This window comes from Pelophylax lessonae (assembly GCF_965119305.1).
Source record: "Pelophylax lessonae genome assembly, chromosome: 3".
Taxonomy (NCBI): domain Eukaryota; kingdom Metazoa; phylum Chordata; class Amphibia; order Anura; family Ranidae; genus Pelophylax; species Pelophylax lessonae.
The window spans coordinates 516608634-516632625 of record NC_138770.1 but is presented as its reverse complement, the minus strand read 5'-3'; the positions used below and the strand labels follow the sequence as shown (position 1 = coordinate 516632625).

Below are 23992 nucleotides of genomic sequence, written 5' to 3'. Positions count from 1 at the left end.
TTGTAGATTGCTGCTACTAAACATTTGTAAGGGCGCCATTGTTGCAATGTTAGTTTTGGATAGAGCAGAGGGGATTGAAACGCCTTTCATGTTTTTATTGCTGTTTGTGCCCCAATTAGAGAGATGTACCCTGTGTCCTGTTTACCATTATCATTGAAAGTGAAAGTAAAGAAAATCCTACATTTTGGGTTGTCATTAAAACAGGAATAGAGGGGAAATCTTCCAATGGCAGCACTAGTTCTAATGACTTTCAAGGATTCCCTCACTTTTGAAGGATTTCCTTTCACTTCCTGTTTGGGAAGTAGAGGAATATCTCCCCTAAGGTACACTGATGGCAAAAACTGACAGGGGTTATAACTCCCCCCCCCCCCCCTACTGTATCCAAAATAAAAATACATATTTTATTTTGAGGGCGGCTTCACACTGCCATGCTGTGGCGGCGGAGCACAGTGTGCCTGTGAATTTCGTGCCGGTTGCCCGCGCTTTCCCATAGACTTCTATTAGATTGGGCTTTTTGGTGCATTTTCTGAAAGCACACCAAAAGTCCTGCATGCTACATTTTTGCTGCGCTTTCAGAAAATGAACCAAAAACGCCTGATCTAATGAAAGTCTATGGGAAAGCGTGAATAACCAGTATGAAAACGGCAAGTGCGCTGCGCTGGCGCAACACGGCAGTATAAAAAAAATACCCTAAAGACAACATTTTTTTATGGATAATAGAGGGATAAAATCCCTATCAGTTTTTGCACTCTATGTCCCAGAGGGGAGATTTTTCATCACCTCCCCACACTGGGTTGCACCTATGCTGTGGTCAAACCTCAGCAGGGCAGTGTTCTTAGTTCTACTTTAACCAGTTAAGCTCCAGAAGGTTTTACCCCCTTCATGATCAGGCCATTTTTTACATTTCAGCACTGCACTACTTTAACTAGTAATTGTGCGGTCATGCAACGCTGTACCCAAACAAAATTTTTTTATAACTTTTTTCACACAAATAGAGTTTTCTTTTGGTGGTATTTGACCACCCCTGTATTTTTTTTGTTTTTTTTTTTGCGATAAACAGAAAAAGACGAAAAATTTAAAAAGAAACCAATATTTTTTACTTTCTGCTATAAAACATATTAAAAAAAAATTCAATTTCATCATATATTCTGGCCAAAATGTTTTTTGCTACATGTCTTTGGTAAAAAAAAATACCAAAAAGTGTATATTGATTAATTTGCGTGAAAGTTATTGCGTCTACAAACTATGGTATATATTATATATATATATATATATATACATATATATATATATATATATATATATATATATATATATATATATATATTTATATATTGGAATTTTTATTTTACAATACTATTGACGGTGATCAGCAACTTATAATGGGACTGTGATAGTGTGGCAGGCAATATGACACTAACTGATGCTAGGGAGGACACTACCTGACTAACTGCCACTGACATCTCCAGTGACACTAATACAGTGACAAGTGATAATACTATACACTGTCACTGTACTAATGACACTGGCTGGCAAGGGGTTAACATCAAGGGATTAAATGTGCGCCTAACGCAAACTGATTTTACTAACATATCTCTTGGTTTCTTATCCCTGCAGGGATAAGAAAGAGAGAGATTATTCCCTCTGTACAGAGCCCTGTGTTGATTGTTACAAATCTGGACAAGTTTGAAGAAGAGACCAGCATTAAATTAAGAAAGTGCAAAACTTCAGATTTTTGCGGATTTATCCCATGAGACAACTATGAGAAAGAGACATCTTAAACCCTTACTGGAAGAGATGCGTAAACAAAACATTCAATATAATTGGAGTTTTCCTGCCTGCCTGGTCGGCCCGGAAGGATGGTCTTTCAGCAAAGCTGAGATTCCTGGAGGAGATACAGGACTTTTGCAAAAGCATCACCCCTTTAAAGAAGAGTAGAATAGTTTCCTCCAAATATCTGTAGCTCAAGGAGGGAGAGTAGTTGGGTATAGATTATATCATCAGGAGAGGAACGGTACTCTAGATAATTGAAATGGGGCTGTTTGGGGAGATAAGGAGATTAATAACGAGACCACATCCCTATTGATATAGAAAAAGGAGGAGGACCGCCCCCCCCCCCCCCCCGGTGGGACTTTGAAGGTCTTAAAAAAGTAGTAAAGTACTATAGTACTTTACTACTTTTTAAAGACCTTAAAAGTCCCACCAGGGGGGTCCTCCTCCTTTTTCTAGACCTGGGATAGGTCAACTCTAATGTATAAGATCTGCAATATTAGAGATGTAGGGGTAGGTGTGGGAGGGGGGTATGTGGGGGGCAGTGGGAGGTGGAAGGGGGTGGGTAACATACTGTACATAAGTTCGACTCAAACATCAGGTATGAACACACTAACAAATGGGGCGCTCGGCAGGAAATTCACCCGCCGATGAGCCTCCCATAATGCACTGCGTGATTGCAGTGAATTAAGTGCTTGTGATTGGCCAAAGCATGCACCTGACCTGTATGCTTCGGCCAATCACAGCACAATGTCCTGTCAGAGCCATGATTGGCCAAAGGCAGGGTGCCTTTAGCCAATCATGGCTCAGGGGCTAAGTCCACGCCCCCCACTAGATAAGCCTAGATACACGGCAGCCATGTGTAGTGTGTTAGGAGTGGAGATTAGGCAGGGTAGTTAGTGGATTGTGCTTTGATGTTTAATGCAGTCAGTGCAATGTAGTGTAGGGCTGATTCTTGTATAACACAGTGTACTGAAGTCAGTTTAGTGTAGTACTGTGCTGATTCTTGTGTAACACAGTGTAGTGCAGTCAGTGTAGTGCTGTGCTGTGATTCTTGTGTAACACAGTGTAGTGGGGCCACTGAAGTGTTGATGTATACAACCCATCTGTGTCATCCCACTGATCCCATTTTTTTTTTATTGATATTTTTATTTATTTAATTTTTTTCAATTTTTTTTTTTTTTTTTTTGCAGCATCAGGTTCGGTTGCTGTAATATTAGTACTCCCCCCTTCTGTGTCGCAGGTGCTATTACTTCTGCATCAGCAGTTCATTTTTTTTTGTGTTGCAGTAGGCCTAATTTTATTTAGGGCATAATTGCTGTCCTTCCCCCGTCTACATCGCATGTGCTATTCCTTCTGTGTCAGCAGTGGGTTTTTTGAAATTTCTTTTGTGGCACAAAAGCACTAATAATATTGAGGGCATAAATGCTGTTCCTACTTCTGCATCGCAGGTGCTGTCAGGCAGACCGACTAGGAGGGTCACAAAGCCGAGGCGGCTCCCATTACACCAGGACGGTATCCGGATGTTATTGAGTACACAATGAAAGGCGATATATAGGTGCATACATGCATCATAACATGTGAGTGAGACAACCTTTATTTTAATCCGCAATAAAGTTGTGAAAGGTATAAGCACTATCTGGAGCTAATTTTTTTTTTTTGCATGGTACACTTAATACCTGCTTGGAGCACCAGCGGTATATGTCGGAAGGTGATCTTATTGAACAAACAGGGTCTGATTGGAAGCAAAGAAAGCTGACCTCCAGGAGGAATCATTGTCTGCATTTTGGGTCTTATTATTCTTTATATGAGGTGAGCGCCCAATCACAAGGGGGTGCATGGTGTGATAAGAATCTGTGACAATTTGGTCACACACTTTGGACGGGAACACTGCCACATACCAGATGGCCCGAGCACATATAGTGGACAATTTATAATCACTTGGCACGAATTATTTTATCACAGACTTATTTTTAATATATTAAGTTTTAAGCACATTGTGGACTGTTTTTGGTATTTTTAAGTTGATTGCACTTTATTTATAATTGATTGCCACATTGTATGAGAGAAAATATTTAGCACATTTATTAATTATTTATGGAAGATTGATACATCAATTATTTAGCACTCAGCACTTTCTCAATCTATTTATTTGATTATACCATTAATTGATGTTATAAGATGGTATGCACTATACTGTTTATGTTTTAACCCAAACACATCACCTATATTAGTATTAGGGCGGACAAAATACATTTATATTATATTTTATTGATATAGATTTTTATTTTTTGCGCAACACTATTTATATAATTTTTGCTATTGCTTTTGCATCTGCGGTGGGTTTTTGATTTTGATTTTTTTTCGTGGCACAGCAGTACGAATAATATTTATGGCATATCTGCTGTCCCACCTTCTGCATCACAGGTGCTATTCCTTCTGCATAAGCAGGGTTTTTTTTGTGGCGCAGCAGCACACATTTTATTTAGAGCATAATTGCTGTCCCCCCTTTTGCATCGTAGGTGCTAATACTGCCATACTACCCGAAGGGCCTGGTATGGACTAAGCAATTTTTTTTCATTTTTTTATCTGTATTGCCGGGAGCTGACAATACATTACAGCCGTGAGCAAGTTTAAATTACATTTTGTCCTTTAGAAATGTCAGTATTGCTGCAGCAAGATCTATACATTGTACAAATGCACTACTTTGCAGGCACACCCAGGTATGATATTTAAAGGAATTTTTCATTTTTATTGTTTCACTTTAAGCATCATTAAAGTTACTGCTCCTCTAAAAACGATCATGTTAAAAACATTTTTTTACATTGATACATGTCCCCCAGGGCAGTACCCGGGCCCCCATACACCTTTTATGGCAATACCTTGCTTATAAGTCTTTAAAATTAGGACTTTTGTCCCATAGACTTTAATAGAGTTTGAATGTTCGCTAGAACTTTTCCCCTGTTCGAGATGTTCGGGGGTGCAAACAAAACAGGGGGGTGTTCGGCTCATCACTAGACCTAGTGGTCGGGACTGGGAAGGAGGGAAGTAGGGAACAAGAAGGGAAAGAAAGATAACATTGCCATACTAAAGTTTCTATCATATATTGTTAAATACTCCAGTAAAAAGACATAGAACACTGAAAGAAATTGAACGATATTCTGCAAATATTTTATTTATGCAAGAGACACATTTAGCTCAAGACATAAATGTTAGAATATATTCTAAACATTATCTGACATGGTATTACTGGGGTTCACCAACAAAAAGAGCAAAAAGAGTAGCAATATGAGTAGCTGGAGAAACAGAGTTCTTATTATTTATTTATGAAAGGGAAATTGCAAGAAATGGAATGTACATTAGTCAACATATATTGCCCCAATAGGGATCCATCGGGTTATTTGAAAAAGATATTGGGTGAGCTGATGGACTTGATTGTAGCCGATGATTTGAATTTCTGCTTGGATCCTATGGTAGCTAGTACCTCAGATGCACCGGGGATAGGAAAGAACCATCTTTGGGGGAATAGGAAGAAATGATACAGTATCATGTCAATTGATATATACATGGAGAGTCCAGGATCCTGTGACAAAAGATTACACTTTCCACTCCTCAGTGCATGGGACATACTCTAGGCTGGACTATATAATGGTGGAGCATGGATTGTTGAAGCTAATTGTAAAAACATCTATCGAAATTACCTCAATATCAGATCATGCCCCAGTAATAATGGAATTAAAACTAACTAGAGGGCATGAAAAAAAAGGAATGCTTTGAGATTTATTGAAGAATTAATACAAGATAAAGAAGTGGAGGATAAAATAAAAAAAGAACTAGAGGTATTTTTCTGGCTTAATGAAACCCCAGATGTATCCACGGCTTGGGAGGCCCATAAATCGTATGTCAGAGGCATCCTGATCTCTATGGGATCCAGGAAAAAAAAGGAAAGGATGAGGGACATGAATAGATTAATATCAGAAATTCATGATTTGGAACAACGACATGAAAAAGGAATTGGACATGGAGGTACGGCATTCCTTAGTACTTAAAATGGAAGAGTTAAAAGATAAACGGAACAAGAAACTAGATGGGTATTTAATAGAGTGGCCAAAGACAGATATAAATGGGGAAATAAGCCAGGAAAATACCTAGCAAGAATATTAAAAATCAGAAAACCAATACATTTTATAGGGAAAGTTATAAATGGTAGAGGGGAGACAGTACACTCAACAACAGAAATAGCAAAAGCTTTTCACAGCTACTATAGCACATTATATGCAGTGAGACAAAAAAGAACGTAGGAAGTGGAGTTAAGCAGAATACAAAAAAATACAAGATTATTTGAAATAAGTAAACTAAATATCAGAGGGCAGATTACAATTTTTGGATGAACCAATAATAAATGCAGAGACTATCGCAGCACTCAAATCTACATCTATGAGTCCAGGACCAGATTGGTTCACAATATATTATTATAAAAAATGTAAAGAGCAACTAGTTCCAAAATTATGTAATTACCTAAACAGTCTGGGTGAAGGAAAAGAATTGAGGAAGGAATCCCTGCAGGCCCATTATGCAAAAATACCCAAAGATGGGAAGGAACACTGTGCTCTAGCTACAGACCAATTCCATTATTGAACGCAGAAATAAAACTATACGTGAAAATTTAGCAACGAGATTGAAGGGACTGATGTCTGAATGGATAAACGCAGACCAGATGGGATTTATACCTGGGAGGGAAGGTAAAGATAATGGGACAAGAACAATACTTTTGCTGAACAAATTTAAAGACAGGGGGTCTCCAGTGCTACTTCTATCAATAGATGCCGAAAAAGAATTTGATCGGGTAGACGGGGGCTTTATGATGAGTACAATAGAAAATATGGGGGTCGAACCCAAGATGACGAGTTGGAATAAAGCACTCTACAATCACCCCACTACGGCAGTGAAAGTTAATGGGAGATTATCGCCACCATTTGAAATGTTTAATGGGACAAGACAAGGTTGCCAGCTCTCCCCACTTTTGTTTGTACTATCATTGGAACCATTATTGCCAAAAGTGCGAAGCAGTGCGGACATAAGCCAGATGAAGATCGGAGAGGATTAGCATAAAGTAGAGGCATATGCCAATTATAGTTACATAGTTACATAGTTAGTCAGGTTGAAAAAAATACACAAGTCTATCTGGCTCAACCAATAAAAAAAAAAAAAAAGACAGTGAAGAAAACCAAACCATACAATCCCATATACACAATCCTATACCTGCAGTTGATCCAGAGGAAGGTGAAAAACCCCAGCAAAGCATGATCCAATTTGCTACAGCAGGGGAAAAAATTATTTCCTGATCCCCCGAGAGGCAATCGGATATTCCCTGGATCAACTTTACCTATAAATATTAGTACCCATTTATATTATGTACACCCAGGAAATAATCCAGCCCTTTTTAAAGCAATCTAGTGAGCTAACCACCTCTGGAGTGAGTCTTTTCCACATTTTCACAGCTCTTACAGTGAAGAAATCTTTCCATATTTGGAGACAAAATCAGTTTTTCTCTAGACATAAAGAGTGCCCCCTTGTCCTCTGTGTTGACCTTAAAGTGAATAACTCAACACCAAGTTCACTATATGGACCCCTTATGTATTTACACATGTTGATCATATCCCCCCTTATTCTCCTCTTCTCAAGAAAGAATAAATTCAGTTCCTCCAATCTTTTCTAATAGCTGAGCTCCTCCATGCCTCTTATCAGTTTGGTTGCCCTTCTCTGCACTTTCTTCAGTTCCCCGATATCCTTTTTAAGAACTGGTGCCCAAAACTGAACTGCATATTCCAGATGAGGTCTTACTAATGATTTGTACAGGGGCAAAATGATATCTCTCTCTCTCTGGAGTCCATGCCTCTGTTAATACAATAAATGACTTTGCTGGCTTTGGAAACCGCAGCTTGGCATTGCATGCTATTATTAAGCTTAGGATCTTCCAGAACACCCAGATCCTTCTCTGTTTTGGATTCCCCCAGTTCTTTGCCCCCTAGTATGTATGCGGTATGCATATTCTTAGCCCCCAAGTGCATAACTTTACATTTATCAACATTAAACCTCATTTGCCACATAGTTGCCCAATGAAACAGTGCATTGAAGTCAGCTTGTAATTTGGAGACATCCTGTAAATAAGTTATTCCACTGCAAAGCTTGGTGTTATCTGCAAGGACTGAAATGGTACTATATCATTTATAAAGATATTAAAAAGTAAGGGTCCCAACACTGAACCTTGGGGTACAGTATACCACTGATAACCTTAGACCATTCAGAGTAAGAATCATTAACCACTACTCTCTGAATTCTATATTTTAGCCAATTTTCTATCCATTTACAAACTGATCTTTCCAAACTTTTAGACTTTACCTTACACATTAGCTGTGTGTGGGGAACTGTGTCAAACGCTTTTGCAAAATCCAAGTATACACGTCCACAGCCACCCCTCTGTCCAAGGTTTTACTTACCTCCTTATAAAAAGAAATCAGGTTTATATTAAAACTTCTGTCTTTCATGAATCCATACTGTCTGTTGCTTAACCACTTTAATACAGGGCACTTCCCTCCCTTCCTGCCTAGGCCAATTTTCCCCTTTTAGCGCTGTTGAATTTTGAATGACAATTGCGTGGTCATGCAACACTGTACCTACACCAAATTTATGTCATTTTCCCCCCCTACAAATAGAGCTTTCTTTTGGTGGTATTTGATCACCTCTGGGTTTTTTCCTTTTTGCTAAACAAATAAAAAAAGACCGAAAAGTTTGAAAAAAAAAAAAAAGTTTTTTTGTTTATGTTATACAATTTTGTAAATAAATAAGTTTTTTCCTGCACTGATGAGCACTGATGAGACTGCACTGACAGGCACTGATGAGGAGGCACTGATGGGGTGGCACTGATAGGCGGCACTGATAGGCGGTACTGATATGCGGCACTAATAGGCACTGATATGTGGCACTGATAGGTAGCACAGATATGCAGCATTGGTGGGCACTGATAGGCGGCACTGCTAGGCACTGATAGGTGGCATTGATGGGCACTGATAGGTGGCACTGATGGGCACTGATAGGTGGCACTGATGGGCACTAATGGGCACTGATAGGCGGCACTGGTGGGCACTGATGGGCACTGATGGGCGGCACTGATGGGCACTGATGGGCGGCACTGATGGGCACTAATGGGCACTGATAGGCGGCACTGGTGGGCAATAATGGGCACTGGTGGGCGACACTAAAGGATGGCAATGATGGGCACTTGTGGGCAGCACTGACAGGGAGGGCACTGGTGGGCAGCACTGATGGGGAGGGCAATGGGGGGCTCCCTGAGCCCTGATTGCCATCCCTGGTGGCCATAGTGGGCATCCCTGGGGTCATAGTGGGCACCCCTGGGGTCATAGTGGGCATCCCTGGTGGATCTAGTGGCATCCCCCCCGAGGGTCTGCACTGGTAATCAATGATCTGATTACCAGTGCCGACCCCCCCCCTGTCAGGGGAGCCGCCGATCGGCGCTCCTTTACTCGTGCCTGTCAGGCACGAACTAAGGAAAGCCGATCAACGGCTGTTCCTATTTACTATGTGACCAGCCGTGATTGGACACGGCTGATCACATGGTAAAGAGCCTCCGTCAGAGGCTCTTTACCGAGATCGGAGATGCAGGGTGTCAGGCTGACACCTCGCATCACTGATCGCCGCTCTGCGCGCCCCCGTCATATGACGTCCGGTCAGGATAACACAACCACATTCCCGCCGTCATTTTGTAATAGGGCGGGCGGGAAGTGGTTAAAATATTTTTTTCCAGCAAGAACTCATTTATGTGGTCTTTTATTAACCTCTCCAGTATCTTCCCGACTATAGAAGTTAAACTAACAGGTCTATAGTTACTTGGCAAAGACTTTGATCCCTTTTTAAATATAGGCACCACATTGGCCCTACACCAACCCAGTGGTACTATTCCAGTCCTTAACGAGTCCCTATAAATGAGAAACAAAGGCTTTGAAATGACAGTGCTCAATTCTTTTAGGATGCGTGGGTGGATGCCATCTGGTCCAGGCGCTTTATCCACCCTTATTCTGGCTAAATATTTCTGGACCATATCACTTTTGAGCCATTGTGGAGCATTTGGGGCTGTGTCAATACCATCCTCAATATGGTCATGAGCTCCCCAATGCTCCTTTGTATACACAGAGGTGAAGAAAGTATTTAATAAATTTGCCTTCTCTTTGTTCCCAGTCACCAACTCCGGATTATTTTGTAAAGGGCTTACATGCTCAGACCTAACCTTTTTACTATTAATATGTTTGAAGAATTTTTGGGGGTTTGTCCTACTATCTTTTGCAATCTGTCGTTCATTTTGAATTTTTGCGTCCTTAATTTCCTTATTCTGTTATATTCTTTGTAACAATTAAACAATGATAGTGTTCCTTTGTTTTTATATTTTTTAAAAGCTCTTTTCTTATTATTTATAGCTTTTTTAACTTTGGCCGTGAGCCACATAGGTTTTATTTTTAGCCTTTTAAATGTATTGCCCATGGGAATATACTTTGCAGTGAGTTTGCATGCAGTCTTTTTGAAAATTTCCCATCTCTGTTATGTGCTCATCAATGCCAATATTCCCTAGTATAAATTTGCTCTCCTAAAGTAAAGTGTTTTTGTTTTTCCTGTATGCGTTTTTTGCTCACAGCTACTGTAACATTAAATGAAATCATATTATGTTTTAGTCACTTTTAGTCACACTTCCCCTTAATCTCTTATTAATTAATCCATTTGTATCTCTCAACGTAGATGGGTCTGTTAAGCATCTATTAAACCCTAGATGCATTCCTCCATAAGGATAAAGTTTTGTATTGTTGCATACCTTGTCTGCTCCTGTGTCTGTCTACGTCACCCTCCTCATTAGTCCTACATTGCGTTATTACGCCATTTATCAAACCTACAGCACTATACAGGTATGTGAGGTATTTATTGCTCTCAATCTTAGTAGTTCTCAATCTTTTTTGCATGTCTGGCTATCTAGATTTTATGATTTATATAAGTATATACCGCGTGGACCCTGACATTTGACCTTATTTAAGCCCCTTTTAGCCTTCCAACCTGCCTTTTCCCCTCTGGTCCCGGCTAATCTCCCATGGCAACTTCCTTGTTATTATTATGTGGTATTAAGACATATTAATGTTGAAAAATCTGTGGTTATATTTTTTGCTGTGTAAATATTGACAAACCCTGACTATATGTATACTGTACTGGTTTCCAATTTACCTACCTTTTTATACAGAATACCTCACTATAGCTCCAGACGAAGCTATTGTAGCGAAACATGTCGAGCAATGTGATTATTTGAATACAGCAGTTGCAGTTTCATCCTCTGTCACCCTTCATGAGATCTCTCTGATGTGATGTATCCACCCACATATGTTATCAATAGTTTTGTATAGTCTGTTATTTTGTATTAGTTACTAATCATCCCCACTGATATGATGATTTATCAATGCCTTGTTTGAGGCTAAATGTTTATACTTCATTGTAAAAACTTTTTAAGAATTTATAAATAAAATAGTTTCTTTTACTTTGGTGCCTTTAAAGTCCTTGCCCCCCCCAACCATTCCCTGATCTTATCCTGTCTTCTCCATCGCCATCCATCTCTCCCCTCAGCACCCCCTTAAAACTCACCCTGGGGTCCAGGAGGACGGGCGGCACGTCGCGGGCTCCTCTGCTGTCACTGGGGAAGCTGCGATCCTCCAAATCATCCGGGAGTTCCTCTCGGCCCTTGGGTCCCGCGGCGGCCATCTTGGACACGAGGCCTCCACTTACCAGAATGTCTGCCGGCACCCAAACTGACCCGAGCCCTGGCAGTTCCTCGGATCCTTTTCCAGCGGACATCCTGGAGGCCATTAAAGCATGTAAGGACACGCTTACCGTGAAGATGGATTATCTGGCGACCGACATCTGCCTAATCCGTCATGACCTCGACAAGTTCCGCTCTCGGGTGTCGGAGGCCGAGGAGCGCATCTCACAGCTGGAAGACTCCTCTCAAGCTGACTCCAGACCTGGGCAATCGATACCGAAAACCGGCTCCGCCGCAACAACATCCACATCTTGTGGCTGCCGGAGCGGGCGGAGGGCTCCAGACCGGCGGAGTTTGCGGAGACCTTCCTGCCCCCCCCGCTGGACCTCCCTGCCATGCCGGCCACCTTCGTGGTCGAGAGAGCGCACAGAGTTCCCCCGACTCCGCCGGTTCCGGGAGCACCTCCTCGGCCGTTCATCCCTTGGCTCCTCAATCCAGGGACCGGGATCGCCCTTCTCGCTGCAGCCCGGGTCAAGCAGGAGATCCGGTACGACAATGCCAAGCTCATGTTCTTCCCGGATTACTCGCCGGAGGTGCAGCACAAACGGCGCCTCTTCACCGACGTCAGGAAGCGGCTACAAGAAAAAGGGCTGAAGTACAGCCTCCTCTACCCCAGCAGACCGGGTGATCGCACCCATTTTTTCGATACTCCGGAGGAAGCGGCTGCCTGGCTGGATGTTCGCTAAGTCTCCACTCCTCACTGGATGTCCCTCCCGCATGGTGTTCCTGCTACTAGGCTGTTGCAAGTATTGGGGCCGGGTCACCTCTCCTGTTCTGCTTCTTGTTCTTTTGCATTTCTCCCCCCCCCCCGTCTCTTCCTAGACTGTCCTCCTCCCGGTTTCTCCTGCTGTTGCCCCCCCAGATGGTGGGGTCCCTCACTGCACTTGCTGCCTTTCCTCCCCTTTTTTTATGGTGCCCACAGACTTCCTGGCCCACCTTGCCTGAATAGTCCCCCATCTTCCCCCGTGCCACCTGTTCCTGGCCTGTCAGCCTGTTTTGTTGGCTGCCCGTTCACTGAAGCTATCCCTAACTGTGTCCCTGTTCACGTTTGGACTTCTTCGGCCTACCCTGCTGGATTGGTCCCCCCCCTCGATTTTGGAACTGTGGCCGTTTCCACCGGCTCTCAGACGTAGCGGTCGGCCACAGGCTGTACTGATAACACTCTAATTTTTTTTTTGTTACAACTGTTTTGGGTATAGACCATCCTCTGGCCTTCCCCATGCGTTTGTTGGTGTGCTCAGGGAATGGTAAGGCGAGTTTTTTTTGCTTGGGGTGTTCTGCTATGTTTCTTATGTGTATGTTTTTTTATTTTCTTTACTGTTTTTTTGCTGTTTGGTGCAAGGATTCATGCTCTGCTGCTGCTCACCTGATGCTCCTATTTGACCGTAAGCCTGCTAGCACAGGCCTGATTCTTACCCGTTGTTATGGCATCACCTAACCCTCACACCTTTTCGGTGCTTTCCTGGAATGTCCGTGGCCTTAATTGTACATTTAAACGGGCATTGCTATTCCAATATGTTAAATTCCACAACCCCTCTATATTAATATTGCAGGAGACGCATCTGGTGGGCAGCAAATTGCAGTCCTTGAAGAAACCCTGGGTCCAAAAGGCATTTCATGCCTCTTATTCTACTTACGCTAGAGGGGTGTCTATCTTGATGCACAGATCTCTGCCCGGGTGATAGAGGCGGTCCACACTGACCCCATGGGCAGATACTGTACGTTATTTTGGTACTCTCCCTGTGCCAACAGCGCTATGTCGTGGTGGGCATGTATGTGCCCCCGACATTTAAATCCGAGGTCCTCTATACTGTTCTGGAGAAGGTTTCTACTTATTTTCCGACTAAAATGTTACTGCTGGGGGGGTTTCAACGCCATTCTCTCCCCTGATCTGGACAGGCCCACGCCTCCCAGGGCGTTCTCGGGGGATCTACTTGACTGGGCGATGGCGGTCGGAGTCCGGGAGGTCTGGCATTGGAAACACCCTACATGGAGAGCTTACTCTTGCTTCTCCGCTACTCACAAAACCTCCTCCAGGATAGATTTTGCTTTTGCGAATCCGTCTCTCCTGTTGGAGGTGGAGGCGGTGACCTACCTCCCGAGCGGTCTGTCCGACCATAGCCCTTTGCTAGTCACGCTGCGTTCTGGCTGTGCCCGCAGCGGCTCTATGTGGCGCCTGGGTGCTCAGTGGATTGACCAGACGGATATCTCGACACAGACCCCGCCGATCCTGTGGGAATATTGGGGTCTTAATGCTGACACATCCTCTCCTACCATGGTGTGGGGCGCGTTCACCAGGGGCCACTTTATTTCCTCTATTAAGGCTGTCTGCCTGCAGCAGTCTGCCGATGTGGCGGCCTTGGAGGAGGCGGTCGAGGAGGCTTCTGTCTGTTACGGTCGGGACCCCTCGGCCTCCAACTTCGAGGGGCTCCAGGCATCCAGACGAGACCTCCAGCTTCACCTCTCTGAGATTGCCAGATTGTCCCTCTACCAGTCGAGGCAACGGTTTTTCGAACAGGGACGTAATGGTAGGCTGCTGGCTCAGCACTCAGCTCTCCCATCATGACGCCCCTCTGACTTTGGTACCTGAACTCACATCTCCCACGGGGAGAGACATCACCTCGCCGGATGAGATCCTGTCCGTGTTTTGTGCCTTCTACTCCCATCTATATACCACCACTCTCCCATCGGACCTTCGCCCGGAGGATCTGTACCCCCTTTTGGATCCGGTTGCTCTGGGTTGGTTGTCCAATCATGAGAGATACGGTCTGGTCCGGCCGATTACTGAGGAAGAGGTGAGAGTAGTGATCCGCTCCATTTCTAAGGGAAAGGCTCCTGGCCCAGATGGGTTGCCGATTTAATTTTATCAGGCCCACTTGGGTCTCCTAGCCTCCTTGCCCGCTGCGCTATTTAACGATTGCTTGGAGGAGGGGGCTCTACCCCCTTCTGTGGCACAGGCGCACATAATCCTGATCGTTGATCAGGACCAGACCGGTTTTATGGCCCACAGATCCACTGATATTAATCTCCGAAGGCTTTACATGAATTTGCAGGTGCAGCACATCAACTCAGGTTCTAGAGTTGTCGCCTCTCTCGATATTGAGAAGGAGTTTTACTCGGTGGAGTGGCTCTTCCTGTGGGAGATACTCAGACGGATGGGCGTTCCACTCCTGTTTATCAAATGGTTGCGGACTATTTATAATTCCCCTGTGGCTGCCATCCATCTTGGGGGTAGGCTGCCGCCCCTGTTTACATTGTCGCGGGGTACGCGGCAGGGGTGCCCTCTCTCTCCGGCTCTTTTTGCCATTGCCATGGAGCCACTGGCGGAGGCACTGCGTGTATCTTTGCACATTAAGTGCTTGCGGGTGGCTTGGCTGGAGGAGAGGATGGCCCTGTATGCGGACAACCTCCTGTTGTTCCTGAATGATGCTGGCCCATCCCTTGAGAGTGCCCTCCAGATATTTAATGCCTTCTCTGGGGTGACAGGCCTGCGGGTCAATTGGTCCAAATCATTGTTGTTGGCGATCGACCCCGGGGCCAGGCGTGAGGCCTTGCCGATGTTTCCCTTCAGTGGGTGGATAGCTTTACTTATCTTGGGGTGCAGGTGTCACGGGAGCCCTCTTCATCGCTTTGAACCTTGACCCAGTGGTCTCGGTGATTAGGGCCAAGCGGGAGGCGTGGGAGAATCTCCCACTTTCTCTTTTGGGCCGAATCAATTTGATAAAAATGAAAATTTTCCCCAAGCTAACATATTTGTTTCGACACTCACCCCAATGGATCCCAAAATCTTTTTTCTCCAACTTCAATAAACTTTTTTCTGCCTTTTTATGGGGTCCCAGCCCTCCTAGGTATAAATTCTCTACCCTCATGCGCCCCTTATCTCGGGGTGGTCTAGCTTTCCCTGACTGCCACAAATATTTTTTGGCTTCCCAGTTGGTCACGGCTGTCTGGTGGTTGAACCCGGAGGCATCTATCTCCGCAGTAGTGGTGGAGGCGGCGGTGCTGGGTCGGTGGAGGCGCTATCCCTTCTCCTGTTTAGGGGGCCTCGAGCTCATTACGCCCTGACTACATCCATGAAGACAACGCTCCGGGCGTGGTGCCAGGGGCTGCTCCTGGAGGCGTACTCGAGCACCACATCCTCCCCAAATACCCCCCTGTGGATCAATCCCTCCCTGCCACATTTATACCGCTTGCCTGACCCTGTACTCCGGGCTAAATACAACATTAAAAAGGTTTCGGACCTCACGTCGGACTTGTCTCTCCCATCTTTCACTCACCTAGTTACTGATTGCAATATCCCACCCTCTTATTTCTTCCATTACATGCAATTGTCCCACGCCTTCAGAGCCCAGTTCCCTACCAACGTCTCACAGCTGTTGCAGTCAGATCTGGAACGCGTCTTGCTCCAAGACTGCTCCAGTCGAGCTTTCTTGATGCTGCATGCCCATCTCCTTCGGTTCTCCTCTCTGGAACTCTCTGGCCTACACTCTCGTTGGGCTGTTCCGAATCTGGACTCGGTGGACTGGCTGCACATTTGGGAATCCCCCTTTAAAATATTGGTCTCCATGTGGGATCGATTGATTCAATATAATATTGTCCATAGAGCATATCTTACCCCTTACAGACTGAACAAAATCTATTCTGCTCAATCTCTGGAGTGCTGGCGCTGCGGTCAAACCCCCGGGTGATTTTATCCACATCTTTTGGACGTGCCCGGAGCTTTCCGCTTACTGGTCCCAGATATTTGAGGTGTCATCCGCTATGCTACAAATTACAATTGACCCCTCTCCCAAGCTTGGCCTCCTGGGATTGCTGGATGACCTGGTGCCCAGGGTGGCGGACCGTACCCTCCTGGGTCTCCTGTTATTCTATGCCAGAAAGAACATTACTTTCCACTGGCGCCAGCGGGCTCCCCCCACACTTCTGCAATGGAGGGGCCTGGTGGACTCTATCATACCCCTGTATCGTGATATCTATTGTCACAGAAGCTGCCCAAAAAAGCATGACCGGGTTTGGGCGAGGTGGCTGGTGGACTCTTCAGCTGCCTTGCTTGCATGATTGCCTTCCTATGGTTGTCCTTATCCTACCACCCTAACCCCCTGGGGTGTGCTGCCATGTAAGAGTTTGTCGATCTTATGCTTTGTGTTTAGGCAGATTGTGTTTACTTTCTGCTCCGACATTTGCCCTTGCGTGTATTGGCTGATTTCTACATGTAACTTTGTATACTGAGTCTATTGCACCAATTTTGTTGTTGTTGTTTTTCTTGTTCTTGTTTTTTCTATATCAATAAAAAGATTAAAAAAAAAAAAAAAAAAAGAATAAACAATTAAAAGATATTATAAAGAATGGAAAGGTACGTTCTTTTCAAGAGTTAAAACATAGTGGTGAAACCAAGAGTTTGAACAAATGGAGGTATTTGCAGCTAAAGCATTTTGTGTCATCATTGCCTCATCTCATAAGGTCGGAAAAAGAGTTAAACCAAATTGAACAGTTATTTGCAGACATGTATAGTAACTAAGTAGAACTACTTCACTACTGTACTTAAGTACCGAAAGGCGGTATCTGTACTTTCCTGGAGTCTAATTTTTTTCTCCTACTTCCACTTTTACTTCACTACATTTTTTCGATGATTTCAATACTTATACTCTGATATTTTTTTTTTGTGCTGCATAGTTACTCGTTACTATTATAAAAATTACCACTGCCAGAACAGTAGATGGCAGGTTTCATGAAGCTCAAAACGTGTATTATCAGCGCATACGAAAATAAATGCTACTGTATGTATGAATAAAAGCTGCATTTAAAATAATAAAAAACAATATGATGTTCAAACTTTTGACTTCTTTCTTTAATAACTACATAACACAGTACTTGTACTTTTACTTTCAGTACTTGAGTAGCAATTTTTTTTTCAAAACTACTGGTACTTTTACTTTCAGTACTTGAGTAGCAAAATTTAAAAAAAAAACTACTTGCAATACTTAAGTACAAAAAATGTTGAATACTTTAGTACTTCTACTGAAGTCACTTTTTGATCGAGCACTTCCACTTCTACTCAAGTCACTTTTTGATCGAGCACTTGTACTTTTACTTTCAGTACTTGAGTAGCAATTTTTTTTTCAAAACTACTGGTACTTTTACTTTCAGTACTTGAGTAGCAAAATGTAAAAAAAAACTACTTGCAATACTTAAGTACAAAAAATGTTGAATACTTTAGTATTTCTACTGAAGTCACTTTTTGATCGAGCACTTCCACTTCTACTCAAGTCACTTTTTGATCGAGCACTTGTACTTTTACTCAAGTATGGGTTTCGAGTACTTTATACAACTCTGGTTATTTGACCTAGAGCGGCCCGTGAGACACTGTACAGCACGTATATACAAGATACTTACGGGGCTGGGGGAGCCAAAAATACCTCCATTCATTGGAATCTGGGAAAGGGAATTGGGAACACATCTAACAGAACAACAAGTAAATAAAATACTGGGAGCTGTATATAAAAATAAAACATTACTGGCAAGAGGTAAGGCAAATTATAGAATTGATCATGGGCATAGGAATTTCTGATGACCTGTAGTGCTGTTTATTTCATAACACAAACAAAACAAAAAAAATGGTATAAGTGTACAATATTGCCATATCTCTTAAATGCAGCAAAAGGAGTAATTAAAAAAATGGCTAAATCCGGAAAGACCTACAATATGGGAATGGTTTAGGAGAGTGCTGTATATATACACAACATGGAGTATTTGAATAGTAAGGAGGAGGAAATGCCAGAAAGATTCTCTGAGATTTGGGAAGGTTGGACGTCTTTTAAAAAAAGGAGTAACTATGCAGAGATTTGTAAGAAATAGATAGATAGGGGAGGGTGGTGGAAAAGACATAGAGGAGATCTAGGCCTAGGAGTGGGGGGGGGGGGGGGGGGGTTGGTTGGGGAGAAATGGGAATTTATGTATTTGAAAATATGGGAAATGTTTGAGTGTTACAGTAAACCCCCGCTCCATCGCGGTTCAGTTTTTGCGGTCCCGGTATATTGCGTTTTTTTTTTTGTAACGTTATTTTACTATATAAATCATTAAAAATGAAATATTTTGTGTTTTTCATAGCTCTTGCTATGTCTTTCAGTATCTTTTATGTGTTTAAATGAGTTTCTGTTGTTTTAGAAGTGTGTTTAAAGACCATTACTAAACATTTGTAAAGCTGCCTTTGCTGTAATGTTTATGATAATGAGGAAGTTCCTCTTTAACAATCCCACAGCTTGTTGAAGCATTGTATGTATCTGCGACTATGAATAAAGTTACGTGAGAAAGAAAAAAAAATCCAGGAAGGTTGGCGGGTAGGGTGGCTCCTAACCTGACGGCTTCTTGCCCTACGTGACGTCACGGCGCCGCTGTCAGAGAGGCAGGAGACCCGCCCAGGCAGCAGCAATAGCAGCAGCGGCGGCTGGTCTCGGTTGGAGTGTGGGCGGCAGCGGAGCCCGGTGGTTGCGGCGAGAATAGAGCGGACTTATGTGACGTCAGGCGGTCACTCCGGAATCAGCCCCTCCCCGCCCGTCCGTGTGAGGAGAGCTCTTCTTCCTGTCTCTTCCGCCTTCTCAGGAACCAGCGGCGGCCGCTCGCTGCTCACCGCGGCCCCTGCTGCGAAGGCTGCCATGGACGAGCAGGCGGGGCCCGGCGTCTTCTTCAACAACAATAACAATTCGCTGCTGTCCGCCGCTGCCGGAGGTCCTGGGGGAGCCGGAAAGGGATTCGAAGCCGGGGCTGGTGATGCGGCCTCAGCGGCCGGAGGAGCTGCAGGAGCAGGAGGCGGAGGAGGGACGGGGGCGGCCGGCAGGGCCCAGTACAGCATCCCGGGGATCCTGCACTTCCTACAGCATGAGTGGGCCCGCTTTGAGGTGGAGAGAGCGCAGTGGGAGGTGGAGCGAGCAGAGCTGCAGGTAACAACCAGCACCAGGATGTGTCACAGCTCCATTACATATGGATGACTATTATCTGGGCAGGGACACCCTGACAACACCAACTGCACTTGTCTCATGTGTCTGTGGAGGCTCCATGGGATGTGTCTGTGGAGGTTCTATGGGATGTGTCTGTGGAGGTTCTATGGGATGTGTCTGTGGAGGTTCCGTGGGATGCGTCTGTGGAGGTTCCGTGGGATGCGTCTGTGGAGGTTCCGTGGGATGCGTCTGTGGAGGTTCCGTGGGATGTGTCTGTGGAGGTTCCGTGGGATGTGTCTGTGGAGGTTCCGTGGGGTGTGTCTGTGGAGGTTCCGTGGGATGCGTCTGTGGAGGTTCCGTGGGATGCGTCTGTGGAGGTTCCGTGGGATGCGTCTGTGGAGGGTCCGTGGGATGCGTCTGTGGAGGTTCCGTGGGATGCGTCTGTGGAGGTTCCGTGGGATGCGTCTGTGGAGGTTCCGTGGGATGCGTCTGTGGAGGTTCCGTGGGATGCGTCTGTGGAGGTTCCGTGGGATGCGTCTGTGGAGGTTCCGTGGGATGCGTCTGTGGAGGTTCCGTGGGATGCGTCTGTGGAGGTTCCGTGGGATGCGTCTGTGGAGGTTCCGTGGGGTGCGTCTGTGGAGGTTCCGTGGGGTGCGTCTGCGGAGTGCAGATAGAAGGCTCTCATCCTGTGTCCCCTCTCTCTGTCTTTTTAATACAATCCTGTCTGATGTGAGTATTCATGCACACTATCTGGTCACTACAATCTCCTATGGCTTTACCAAAACTATTAATGGCCACATTTACATGGACGACTTGGCTTGGTGCAAATTACAGCAGCAGCAGTCTGCTGATTCCTGCTGCAGTTTGCCACCTGTGAGCGACTAGCTGCGTCCGCCGACCCCTGTACACTTCAATGACAGGTTTGCGGTGGTTACAGCTATCTGTGGCTGTACCCAGAGTGACTGATTACCTTGGGTGATCACCACTGGATGCTCCGAAAGGGGCCTTAGATCTACCATAAACTATGCAGTAGAAGGGCCTGCCTGCTTAGATACTAAATAAAAGGCTTGTTTAGGTTTTATTTTATTTGGCTACATTCGCATGAGCGACTAGCCCTGGTGCGAATGACAGCTGCTTTTTTGATCACCTGTGAGCGGCTAGCTGCGGTCGTCAAACCCTGTACATGTCAACGACAGCGGCCACTGCTCTCTATTGTCAGCGCAGCCAGCGCTTTCCTTCGCACTTTGTGTGCCTCCAGTAACAATCACGGTAGGCAGTTGATGGGTTGTGTGGGCAGCCACAGAAAGCTGTGGCCACCAGCAGCCAGTCTTTGAAATGTCCAGGGCTCAGCGACCACAGCTAGCTGCTCACAGATGACTAAAACAGCAGCAGGAATCAGCAGATTCCTGGCGCTGCCATTAGTAGTGAGGCTAGTTGCCCCATAAAAATAGTTTAAGGGTCCTTTCACACTGTCAGCATCCATCGGCGAACTCCATTCTGCGATCCCCGCTAAGCAGGCGGATAGCAGCTCCGTCTCCGCTCTGTGTGCGGAGATGGAGCTGTCAGATCCCCGCTGTCCTCTATGGGGGAATCGGATAAGAACGGACCGCCTGTCCATTCTCATCCGATCTGCTGGTTGGATGGAAAATAGGGTTTCCATCCTCTCCGGATTTCACGGTCAGGATCGGATAGCAGCAGGAGTCAGCAGGAATGTCTCCGCTGACATCAACTACCCCATAGGGATGCATGGAGCATCTGATCAGGTCCAGATAAAAACTGACCGGCGATCTGATCCGATCGTTCGTGTGAAAGGACACTAAAAGTCCTGGCCCCACGTACGTGCAGAGAGCGTGCAGACACTGCACGTTGCATATCACTCCAGCTACCAGTAATTATCCTCAATGACTAGTCCATGGCAACTACAGCTATCCCTGGGCTGCACAGGATGGACGCAAAGTGGCTTGGCGGATAGCCACAGATAGCTGCGGCCGCTGAGGACCTGTCATTGAAGTGTGCAGGGCTAGGCCGCAGCTAGCTGCTTACTGGTGGCAAAAACAGCAGCAAGAATCAACAGATTCCTGCTGCTGTCATTTACACCAGGGTTGGTTGCCCATGCAAGTGTAACCAAGGAACACACAACCTAAACAATCCTTTAATTTACGATCAAGCTAGGCAGGGCCATCTACTACATAGTTTGCTAGATCTAAAGGTCCTTTCAATTTGCACCACATGACAGGCGCTCCATTTCAGCATGCAGGCAGTTGTCAGTTATTAGAATGCAGTACAATGTTTACTTTTTTACAACTTTTTTTTTTTTTAACAATCCACCTGGGAGCTACGTGCAGGCAAACTGTAGAAGTGGATGCAGATACAGTGGCTGCACAGACACAGTCGCATGCCCAAAATATAATTGGCGGGTGCATAAACCCGAACACACACTGTTCGGGTTTGTGCTTCTGCCTGCATGTCTAATTTTGACATGTGACTTTGTCTGTGCAGCCACTGCTTCTGTATACACATCCACTTCTATGTGCTTACTGTATACAGCTCCAAGATGGATGCAAACGCAGCAAAAATTGTTGCTGCACGGAGTGCCCCTCTGAAAAAGCCCTAAAGGAGATTGCACGATCAGCATTTATAGTGTATGGTCAGCCTTGGAGATAAGGTGCCCATAAACCCCAAAGTAAAATGGTAAATGACTGATAGCTTTTGTGAGGCTTACAACTTTGCACTGTGAGGCTTACAACTTTGCACTGTGACTTGGTTTTCTGTGATCCTGCCAGTAATGGCTCTGTATATAGCTTCCTGTTATGGGGTGACAATGCTGCCTTTTACTCCTTTTACAAGGGTGCCTTCCAGTCTGCTCAGCAGGGAATGTGTGAACAGATCCGCTGCTGAATCGGAGCAGAACAGGATAGATGTCACTTAAGACTTCTGTGTCCTTTCGGTGTTTAGTTATACTTAAAAAATGGAGGTTTTGGGACACACATTAGATCTATGGGCGGCCAGATGTAAACTGATTTGCATCCGGTTACATCAAACTACCTCTGATCCATAATGATAGCTGAGAAAACGGTGAAATACTTTGCCATAATTGTTGTCTTTTTTTTTTTTTTTCTTCTGGAGATGCAATCAGATGTAAACTGCCATTTACAAATGTCTGTGAATAGACATAAATTACGCGTTTCATCAGGTCTGCCTGAAAAACTGCCGGACATACCTGATTGGACCACCTGCGTGAAAGGGGCTTATTTCATGAAGGCTCAGCATTGTCACCCCCAAGATTCGTGCTTCTGTTGAAGTGCAAGTTGATGTGCCATCGCGTAGCAGCCTGATGCTTTCATTTTCATTTTTTTACTGGGATTCTGCCACCGCGTCATGAAGAACTGACATGTACTTGTGAACTAGCCATAGGCAAGCCTCTGGAGCCAAAGCACCATGCATGGTCAGTCACTTAAACAGGAAAAAGTAAATTCTGAAACAATTTTTTAAAAAAGGTAAATGGGTTTTTTACTGGGGAAATTCACCTTTAGCATGTTACATGCTACACCCGCATTTAGTGTGTAACATGTTACTATGCATCAGCCAACTTCTCCCCCTGTTACAGCAGGCAGGGGATCGTCTCCCCACACCTGCTGTCACATTTTAAAAATAGCGCGGCTATGCGGAACTCTACCTACACAGCCACAACATTCATTCATAGAGATTTTTTTTAAGGAATGACCTACAAGTCCCAACTTCCATCGTAGCAGACAGCTTGTAGTTCCCAACAAACTTTGGTAGCGCTGTGCATTTATTTATTTTTTTAAAGATGAACTTGTCTTTAAAATTCTTTAAAGCCAAACTCTAGGAGTGGCAAAAAAAAGAAAGCTCTCAGGCCCACCCCCCCACAAGCGTTAAATGCTCATTTGCTCTAGAAAGTAGACCAATAAGATGTAATGCTTACCTTATTCCTCACTCCAGCACTGGTGCTCCCTTCTCAAGCTTGTGGGTGGACCCTTGCCGTCCTCACATATAATGTAGATTTCTTGTCCGTTGTACTTGGTGAAGAGGCTTTTGAATGACCAGTTGCCCAGATGGAGGAAGGTAAGTAGTACACCTTGTTCCTCATCCCCTAGAGTTAACACGCTTTTAATCCTTGCAGTACTTGGTGGATGTGCACTGTAAGGGAAACTTTTTTTTTTTTTTTTTCTTTAAAACCCGAAGTTTGACTTTTAAGTCTACATAGGTGTAAACACATGGGTCCAGTCAGTAGTCTAGCAACTTTTCCTACAGTCACACTACTCTTCTGCATTATTTAAACATAGGAGAAACTATTTGGGAAGTATAAACTTAATTCTTCGCAGATCAAGTTCTCTTGCATTTTAAATTTTACTTGCGTTTACATACGTATAGATGTGTTCAGAGTATCTAATCTTCC

General features: G+C 44.6%; 1 protein-coding gene across 2 annotated transcripts in view; it reads left to right on the top strand.

Annotated features, from left to right (window-relative positions):
- The first annotated feature begins 18991 nt into the window (after window positions 1-18991).
- The window catches only part of STRN (striatin), a 239659-nt gene continuing 234658 nt past the window's right edge, over window positions 18992-23992 (top strand). Inside the window, exon 1 of one of the 2 annotated variants that reach the window (XM_082252290.1) lies at window positions 18992-19575. In XM_082252290.1, the coding sequence (XP_082108416.1) occupies window positions 19291-19575 (285 nt within the window). In that variant the 5' untranslated portion in view covers window positions 18992-19290. The remainder of the gene's footprint in view (window positions 19576-23992) is intronic. The other variant, XM_082252289.1, reaches the window with a different exon arrangement.